The sequence below is a fragment of the Phyllostomus hastatus genome, unplaced genomic scaffold (genome assembly GCF_019186645.2).
Source record: "Phyllostomus hastatus isolate PE091 unplaced genomic scaffold, TTU_PhHast_1.1 phas_contig_210, whole genome shotgun sequence".
Classification (NCBI taxonomy): domain Eukaryota; kingdom Metazoa; phylum Chordata; class Mammalia; order Chiroptera; family Phyllostomidae; genus Phyllostomus; species Phyllostomus hastatus.
Genome location: NW_025333737.1, coordinates 28,340,302 through 28,350,088, shown reverse-complemented (window position 1 = coordinate 28,350,088; position 9,787 = coordinate 28,340,302). Strand labels below are relative to the sequence as shown.

At 52.6% G+C, this 9,787-nt stretch overlaps 1 protein-coding gene across 2 annotated transcripts; it reads right to left on the bottom strand.

Moving 5' to 3' along the window:
- Window positions 1–2,293: 2,293 nt before the first annotated feature.
- On the bottom strand, window positions 2,294–9,321 carry PSMB3 (proteasome 20S subunit beta 3). Of its 2 annotated transcripts, none has more exons than XM_045836992.1 (6): window positions 9,227–9,321; window positions 8,712–8,896; window positions 6,200–6,307; window positions 4,798–4,975; window positions 3,270–3,364; window positions 2,294–2,406 (listed from the first exon to the last, which is right to left on the bottom strand). In XM_045836992.1, the coding sequence occupies exons 1-6, from the start codon at window positions 9,227–9,229 to the stop codon at window positions 2,358–2,360; spliced, it is 618 nt and encodes a 205-aa protein (XP_045692948.1). In that variant the 5' UTR covers window positions 9,230–9,321; the 3' UTR covers window positions 2,294–2,357. The 2 variants fall into 2 exon arrangements, with proteins under 2 accessions (XP_045692948.1, XP_045692949.1); XM_045836993.1 differs by having other exon boundaries at window positions 9,090–9,227.
- Window positions 9,322–9,787: the final 466 nt, after the last annotated feature.

The window sequence follows — 9,787 nt, the reverse complement described above, 5'->3', positions numbered from 1 at the left end:
GTTAAGGTGGACACACCCATTCATCCAGACTGGTAGGAGGGGCAGCGAGGGGTCATGGCAGGGTGGTAGACCCAGCAAGGCGGCGGACTGTGGAGGGGTGCAGTGCGCAAGGCAGCTGGCGGACCAGGTGGCCCCACACTCTCGAGCAGTTAAACCAGGTGAAACTGGGGAGCAAGACAGACCACACAACCCAGGGCTCCAGTGCTGGGAACTAAAGCTTCAAAACACCGACTGAAAACACCTGTAGGGGTTGAGGTGCCGGGAGAGACTCCCAGCCTCACAGGAGAGTTCGTTGGAGAGACCTACAGGGTCCCAGGACGCACACAAGCCCACCCACCTGGGAATCAGCACCAGAAGGGCCCAGTTTGCTCGTAGGAAGTAGGCGAAGTGACTGCAATCCAGCAGAGAGCAGAGCAATCAGCACTGTTCCCTCTTAGACTCCTGACCCACATACAGTGTCACAACCCAGCCACGTGGGTTGCCCTGCCCTGGTGAACACCTAAGGTGCCATCCCTCATACTAACAGATGTGTCCAGACAAAAAAAAAAAGAAGTCCTAAAAGGAACAGATCAAAGCTCCAGAAAAAATACAACTAAGTGACAAAGAGATAGCCATCCTATCAGATGCACAGTTCAAAACACTGGTAATCAGGATGCTCACAGAATTGGTTGAATCTGGTCACAAATTAGATGGAAAAATGAAGGCTACGCTAAGTGAAATATAGGAAAATGTACAGGGAACCAATAATGATGGGAAGGAAACTGGGACTCAAATCAATGGAGTGGACCAGAAGGAAGAAAGAAACATCAATCAGAAAAGAATTAAGAAACAAGAATTCAAAAAAATGAGGAGAGGCTTAGGAACCTCCAAGATATCTTTAAATGTTCCAACATCTGAATTATAGGGATACCAGAAGGAGAAAAGGAAGAGCAACAAGTGGAAAAGTTATTTGAACAAATCATAAAGGAGAGCTTCCCCATTCTGGCCAAGGAAATAGATTTCCAGGAAGTCCAGGAAGCTCAGAGAGTCCCAAAGAAGTTGGACCCAAGGAGGAACACACCAAGCCACATCATAATTACATTACCCAAGATTAAAGATAAGAGAATCTTAAAAGCAGCAAGACAGAGTGAGTTACCTACAAAGGAGTTCCCATAAGACTGTCAGCTGATTTCTCAAAAGAGACCTTGCAGGCAAGAAGGGGCTGGAAAGAAGTATTCCAAATCATGAAAGGCAAGAACCTACATCCAAGATTGCTCTATCCAGCAAAACTTTCATTTAGAATGGAAGGGCAGATAAAGTGCTCCTCAGATAAAGTCAAGTTAAAGGAGTTCATCATCACCAAGCCCTTATTACAGGAAATGTTAAAGGGACTTATCTAGGAAAAAGATGATAAAAAAACATGTACAGTGAAATGACAGCAAACTCACAATAATTGGCAACTGCACCTAAAATAAAAAAAATGCTCTAAGCAAATAACTAGAACAGGAACAGAACCACAGAAATGAAGATCACATGGAGGGTTAGCAACAGGGGTGTGGGAGGAGAGACGGGGAAAAGGTACAGAGAATAAGTAGCATAGATGGTAGGTAGAAAATAGACAGGGGGAGGGTAAGAATAGTATGGGAAATGCAGAAGCTAAAGAACTTATAAGTATGACCCATAGACATGAACTAAAGTGGGGGAATGTGGGTGGGAGAGGGTGTGCAGGGTGGAGGGGAGTGAAGGGGGGGAAATGAGACAACTAATAGCACAATCAATAAAATGCATTAAAAAAAAAAAAGAACCTTGAGGGCTGGGATCCCTGTCATCTGTTTTAGAAGCTCTCCAGGTGACTAACGTGCAGCCAGGGTTAAGAGACACTGATCGACAGGATGTTACTTGGGGGTGCCTGGCCAGAGCACTACCTGCAACAGTGAAAGAGGACTTGCAGGGTTTCCAGGAGGCGTGAGTAAAGAGGGTTCTGGACTTTAAAGCCAAATGGCACATGGGTTTACGTCTGCGCTTGCCACTAGTTAAGGTGATCCTGAGCAAGTTATTTAACTGCCCTTAGATGAGGGTGACGTCAGCTACCTTAAGTCACTGTGACTGAGTTCCAGAATGTGCAAGGCACTCTGTGCCGGCAGGGCCTCGTGCACAGCAGGCACTCAACGAGGGACGTGAGACATCGTCCCCACCCATGTGCCGGGGGACACGCTGCCAGCCGGAACACCCCAGGGCTGCACTGTACCCGGAGGAGCTGCCTGTAACCACCCAGATCGGGACAGGGAGCTGTGGAGAAGGACTCAAGCAGGAATGAAAGAACAACTATTTTACTTAAAAAACAAAAACAAACAGAAACGTGGGCTCTGGGAACAGGGTCAGTCCATTCGGGCCTTCAGTGTCCTGGTGGTGATTTTGTCCTTCTCGCTGCAGAGGGAAAAGAACACGAAACATCGAGACTGCGGGACGAGTGGCTGCCCTAACCGGGTCTGCCTGTCCCGCTCACGAGTGTTAATGTTCGCTCGTGTCCTCAGCCTGAAGGGCGGAGGGGGGAATGGAGAAACGGGGCGACTCTGGTGAGAGCCGAGATGGTCCGGGGCAGCCTGGGACGCCCTCCGAAGGGGAGGAGCTCCCCCAGGCCCGGAGAACAAGAGGCTCGGGAAGGCCATGGGACGGGGTTCACCCCAGGAACATAAACGAATCTTGGGGCCATAAATTCTGTCAGTCCCAGTCGTTTTCCTGGGAGTTAAGCAGGCGGTCCCACAACAAGAGGGTCCCAGTGCTCATGCTGGGAGGTGCCGGAGGAGAGCGGCGGGAGACCACCTGTCTCGTCCCGCCAGGGTGCTGGGGACAGCCCCGAGCAGGTAGGAGGGCAAAGGGGATGGCCGTGAGAGAACAGGAGGAAGACAGATCACTGGGAAACAGCTCCCAGAGCCCAGTGCTTCCAGCGTGTGGGCTCCACACGAGGGGGAGTCGGGTCAGAGGAAAGGGGTCTTCCAGTTTTTTCATCAGCCCACAGTAGGCGCATCACCACACAGACCCCTGAGACTCCGGGGACCCTAAAGGACCTTTTCGGTCTACTGTGAACAAGGGGCGAGACCCAGGGTCACGGGGCAGGGGGCCTCACGTGACAGAGGCCAGGGGACTCCGGGCAGGCTCTCAGCCGCCCGCCTCAGGGAAGTGTGGATTTCTGTCCTGTTTCTGCCACAGAAGCCTCATCTCACACCTGACGGGGGCTGGGAAGAGGGGGTGTTCGTGCGGGAGGGGGCGTCTGCCAAGCTCACACTCACATGACGTGGACGATGACGCCCATGCCGGACACGGCGTCCCGGTCCACCGCGTTCAGCATGGCTTGTGAGATGGTTTCGAACAGGTGGTCTGGATCCTGCAACAGAGCAGCAGCCTCAGGCCCCACCCCTGGCCTCGGACTTGGGCTGGCTCCTCAAGTCTCTTTTTTTTCTAGGCTCGAGGACCCCGGCTGGGGCCCCTCCTGTGCCCAAAGTTAAAAGGCCCCTCGGCTCCTTCTGAGAAGGAAGCCGGGTTATGTAAGGGAGAGTTCAGCCCTGCACTTCCTCCACCAGTCCGCAGTGTGACCTTGGGCCCGTCTTCCGTCCCTTCACTAGGCCTCAGTTCCTCTCCTGTAAAACGGACAGAAGGCTCCTTACCTGGCCCCCACGTCGGCTGTCTGATGGACTCGCCCCCCGGGTGTCACACTGCCCTTCAAAACCCAACCTGCCCAGCCACGACAACGCACTTCCACCCGGACCGTCCCGTCTTCATTCTCTCTCCATTGGTTTAGCCACAAAACTCAGGAGTCCTCAGTGTCTCCACCTCCCTCACTGCCTCTGCTCCCAAGGACCAGGTCTTCCAGACTCTCGCTGCCCCGCCCTCCCACTGAAGCCGTCTTGGCTCAGGACCTCAGCGCCTCCTGTCGGTGACCACAGAGCCTGTCCCATCTACTGCCAGCCTTTGGTTCCCTCGGGTTCCTTCCTGCCTTTGGCACCACGCCAAAAGAAGAAGTTCAAACTCGGCTCAGCACCAGGGCCCTTTGGAGTCGCATCCCGACCTCACTGGGGGTCGTCACCTCCCCCGAAGTCCCCCCCACACTCCAGCAGCCCCAGCACTGCTTCCCAGTCTCTGAACACGCTGGGCCCCACCTGCACCTTTGCACAGGCTGTTCCTGCCGCCAGCCACGCCCCTTCTTCCTTCCTCTGCCTCCTCCCAGCAAACTGCATTTTCACAGGTATTTGGGCGTCTGCAGCGAGCCCTGCAGACAGACAGCGCCTGACAGCTGGCACGGCAGACGAGCCTCACTGTCGGGCACCGCTCCAACCTTTCCACGTGTCCTCCTCACACCTTCGTTTACGTCAGGTGGGTTCTATCAGTGCCCCCATTTTACAGCCGAGGGAATGGGGGCAGAGGAGTAAATCGACTTACCCCAGAACATAACTGAGTGGGTGGAGCCGGTTTCCCAGCCCAGACAACCTGGCTCCAGAGCCCATTCTGCTAAGCTGCCTCTGACCCTATGCTTCACACCTTGTTAAATGTTCGTTAAATGAATCAGTGTGAAACCCAGCTTGAGGAGTTATTTGTTGTAGCACGTAACTGACTGGAGCCCCCCAACAGAAGAGCTCTCCCCCGGAGCCAGCCAGCCTACCCCAAGGCCCTGGCGGTGGAGTTTCTCGCTCGGAGCTGTGGCTTCCTCTCCCACCTGCACCCTTCTCCCCACTGCCGGCAAGGCGAACACATCCTTCCCTGATGGCCAAGGAGGGAAGGCCAGCCCCTCAGAGCCCGGCCCACTCCGTGCAACCAACTCACCATGTCAGGCTCCCAGAGGGACTCACACATCCCGTACATTTGTTCCGCGCAGGTGCCACTGACCACAAAGTCGTCAGTCACCATGGGGCAGCCAATGAGGTCTAGAGAGCAAATGAAGGGCTTAAAGGTCTTCGGGTCCAACCCGGCAATGACTGGTTCGGTGTAGTAGGGGCCAAACCTGGGGACCAGGGGCAGAGAGAAACCAGAACTTGAGAACACGCGCTTTCCTGTTCAGGCCCATCCAGACCTGGGGCGGGAGACGGACAGCCTGTTTGGGAAGACCCCCTTGCCCTGTGGCCAGCTCTGATGAACTTGTTCCCCCTCTCCTGGCACCTGGGAATGCCCTAAGATTTCCGTTCTTTTCCCTCTGACACGTACCTTCTATCCTTTTCACCCCTGACCCTCTCTTCCTTACATAATCTTCCCTACCCTAATCCCGGTCCTAGCACCATTCAATCCTCTGTTTACACATCTGTACCTCCATTCCTTTCAAAAAAGGATTTGAAGCAGTTTATAAGGATAAACAGCTGAGGACAGTAACTTATACCTAACAATACTAAAAAAGGCAGTAATACGCTCCAGGTAGCAAAAAAACTTAGCTTAGAAAGCTAAAGAGTACTCATGCAACTTTTTCTTATTCCCAAATCATAAGTTTAAAAAAGAGAGAGAAAAAAAAAAAAAACTAAAAAGGAAAAAGCTCAACTTGTATCCCCGCCGCCCAGGTTTGCCCAGAGGTGGGCGGGAAAGGACTACGGGGTCCTCCCCCCCTTCAAGCCCACCCCAGCTTCTGCAGTGAGTTCCACAGTCAGGCCCCTTCTGCTGTCCTCACGGAGTCCTTCAAGAGAAGGGACCAAAATCAGCACCCCGCCCCCCAGGCTCCCTGCTGCTCCAGAGAGTCTGTCACAGAATTAGCTTTGGAGTTGAGGGTGGCTCCTGCTGGGAGGCAGCAGGGTGCTCTGGCGGTGGTTAATTCTGTTGCCTCGAAGCAAGTTTACTTGCTGTTTGCATTCCCTGCCTTCTGAAGTAGCCTTTTCTTCCCCATGTGGTGGTCAGGCCCTCTGAAAACTAGTCCTCTCAAGTACTATATTTTAGTCAACATGTTCGCAATAAAGATACTGTCTTGCAAATAATGGGAGAATGAGGAGGGATCCTCTTCCTGGGCACTGCTCCATACTACATGCCCACTTGGCCAATCAAAGGGTTCTGATTCTCCAAGTCCCAGGCTATGCAGGAAACCCTTACTTAACATTGTAGACAGGTTCTGTGACTTTAGGTGAAATGACGTATAACGTAGCTAATTGTACCACAGATTAACCGAGGTAAGTTCCTATGGCATCTCATCCCCGTTACAAAACCACGCTAAACAGAACCCTATTCCAGGACCCACTGTGCTCCCGCTCACCGCTTCTCATACAGAAGGTTGGCCACCATACTCATGAGGGTGTAAGGCTTGATCGGCCGACCCTCCTTCAGCTCATACAGGTTCAGTCGGAACTTGAGGCGCTGGGCACTGTGGGACGAAGAGGAAAATTAGTAAGTCACTGCAGACTATCCCCTGGTGTCCAAACTGTGGAGGTTAGGGGTCAGGGGGTCCGCAAGAAGACAGGCAATCATAGCCCTTGGCGAGACTCCTCGCGTCCCCTCCCAGTAATTGTCTCACCAGAATTCCGACCTCGAGTCCAAGTTTCAGGACTTGTCCAACATTTAACCCCTGCAAACACACCACTGTCCTAACCTTTTCCCATACTTTTAAAAAAGATTTTATTTATTTATTTTTAGAGAGAGGGGAAAGGAGGGAGAGAAACATCAATGTGTGGTTGTGTCTCATGCACCCCGCACTGGGGACCTGGCCTGCAACCCAGGCATGTGCCCTGACTGGGAATCGAACCGGTGACCCTTCTGTTTGCAGGTCAGCACTCAATTCACTGAGCCACACCAGCCAGGGCTCCCATACATTTTGAGGGGAGATTTTCACCCTCTTTTTTTGAGGAATAACTAATATACAATAAGATGCACAGCTCCTTCCTCCAACAACCGTGGCAGGAGTATGCTGCAGACCTGGCCACGGCAGCTTCCAGCAGAAAGGGCGGTGGGCTGAGAGAGCTGACCTGTGCTGAGCCTTCTTCCTCTGACCTAATTTCTCCATCCATGAGATGAGGGAAAAATAAATCACCTGGTGGTGAGATCATATATGGGCATATAACAAGGTGCTTGGAAAAATGCAAAGTCTTACATGTCTTAAGCAGCAGCTACTGCACTAAGGGACTGGAGGTGCCTAAGAAAAATAGCCACGACTCCTCCAGTGCCATCTGAGAGCCCAAGGACAGGGCCCTGCAGGGAACAGACTAGTGCCACACCTGCCAGAAGCAAAGCAAACAGTCACAGGCCCCCAGAACAGAGAGCCTCAGACGTGACTTTAGTTGTACCTTAAAAGTAAGGAAGTGAAGCCCTAGCAAAATTAGCAATTACTGCCCACAAGCAAGCAAACACGGTGAGAAAAACCTCCTGGGGAAAAGGACATGGTGAGAGGAGAACAGCAGTGCCTGGAGAGGGGAAGGGTTAGGGGGCCTTCACGCTGACTGGAACTCTCCACTACCAGTCTCCGATTCCACTGGAACTGACAGGAGATGGCTGGATGAGTGAGATTCTAGAGATCACTTCCAATGTGTATGTTCTTGAGACGTAGGGAGTTTTAAGGGAAATAAGAGAAATTTTCTGCCTAGCTTCCACCCACATTAACGGACTGGTCTCTCGATCTTCTAGAAACAAAGTCCAGGAACTGCTGCTCCTCAGGCCACCATCTTCCTGAAGGGCCTGTCCTTACCTGTGACCGTACCTCCCCTCTTGAAACTCTACCTTGATTCTTTTCCTCTGGCTTCTCTCCTTGCCCCACTGCTAATTACACGGTTCGGCTCCTGAACTAGAGCGTATTTCCCCCTCTCTGTCGTCTCTCTAGAATCTGCTCCCAGAGGTTCAACAGTTCACCAGTGCCCCTCCAGCCCCAAGAGATGATTTCATACCTCAACTGCTCACAAGATGTTTCTACCTGGTGTGTCTCGTCCCCTCAAAATTAGTGTCAAACTCAAAGTCATCGCCTCCCTGTAAAACTAGTCCTCTCAGTTACTATATTTTAGTCAACATGTTCAAAACGGAAATCATCTTTAAACCATTTACCTACATGCCAGGTTACTAGTCTAGACACTAGTAACAGCTAAAAGACACGAACTCCAACCTCAATGAATGATTCTTTGGACTCACAATGTCCAAGTAGCCACCAAGGCTGGCCAGCTACAACTGTCAGAAATGACTTCCTTTGCTTTCCCCATCACCACCACCCCATTAGGACCCAAACCCCTCACACCTGGACCATCCCAATAGCTACCTATTTAATTTCCCAGACCCTCCCTTGTCTCAAATCACAGGACAATTGCTGACCTAGGTAACTGATGTAGCAGTTAATAACCAGCAGCTCACCATGGGTCTGTTATCTTTCTGTACGCCTGCCTTGTCTCCCACTAGACCTTAGTTCTCCAGAGACTGAGCGCAGGCTTTGGCCTCAGAGAGGTCTGTGTGGGATCCTGGCTCATGTTCATTAGCTTGCATCTTGGGCAAGACCCTCGGTTGCCTGATCTGCAACACAACACAGCACCACGGTAATGTCTAATGTCGTTAGGAGGATTCAATGAGTCCGTGCAGGTAAGGGGCTTTCCACGGAGTCTGACACAGAGTAAATACTGGTGTTAAGGTGGCTAGGCTACAACTCTGTCTCGCTTACGAAACCTTTGCCAGGGTGTCCGGCAAAGATTCAAATTCACCGAAGCCGTTTGGTAGACTACTGACAGTCGGGCCACTCAAGACGCCAGGCAAGGCTTGTCCAAGAGGCCTGGGTGTGGGCGGGGATCCCCGACACTTACACGGTCTGAACGTCGGTGGCTAGCCCGGCCAGGCCGATGTACAGCCGGTCGCCCATGGGAAAGATCTTCTGAAAATCTGTGGTCACCATCTGGGCCTGGATTCCGAAGCGTCTGTCGGCAGCGATGGCGACACAGTCCTTCCCCTTCATGGCCATGACGGCCCCTCCATTATAGGACATGATAGACTAGAACAGACAGAGTGGAGGGGCTCAGCGCGAGGGGTCAAAGGCGGCCATAGCCCCTGGCCCAACCCCTGATCCAGAGGCTCCTGTACACACCATCCTCCACTCTGGAGGCGCCTGGACGCCCCGAATTCCAGTTCTGAGATCAGTCCTACTGGGGCTGCGAGGAGCCGCATTCACCCACCATGATCCTCACCCGGGTGCGCGCCCCTTCAAACCGGAGCCGCTTCCTTCAGTCGACCACCAGGCCTCTTCCCCCTCTCAAACTTCCCATGACCCCTTCTCAGTTCCTCAATCCCACTCCGAGTTCCTTCTCCTCGAGCCCCATCTCACCATGATTGCAGTGTGGTAGGAACTCCAATCGCCACAATTCCAGCAAACCCGCTATGAACCTTACGGCGCAACCACCCTCACTGTTTTCTCTCTATTGGCTGAAAGGCCGACCTTTCCGGGATATTTTGGCTTCCTATTGGCTAGGTACCCCTGTCAATCACTAGCACGGAATGTTTGATTGAGAGGCCAAAACGAAGGCTGGAAAGCCGAAAGTGAAAAGTCACCGTGAGTGCGGAAGGACCTGTCGTCGCGATGCATGCTGGGATCTCGGAGGACCTAGTCTCTGGACCTGGAAGATCAGGGGCCGGACCTGCGTGCACTTGGTCTATGGAAGCCCGAGATACCGCACTGCCGCCCCAGCGGAAGGGTTGCGCTGTTGCGGTGTTGCCTATCAACACGTTGAATAGGGTCGCGCTTATTACCCATGCTAGCTTGTTTCATTTCTTCCAGAAATCCTTACAGCTGTTGTGTACCGGGCACTGTGCTAGGCTCTGGGCATTAGCCGGCCTAGAACGGCGCCTGGTATTTAGTCGGCGCCCGTTAAGTGCATATTTAATAACA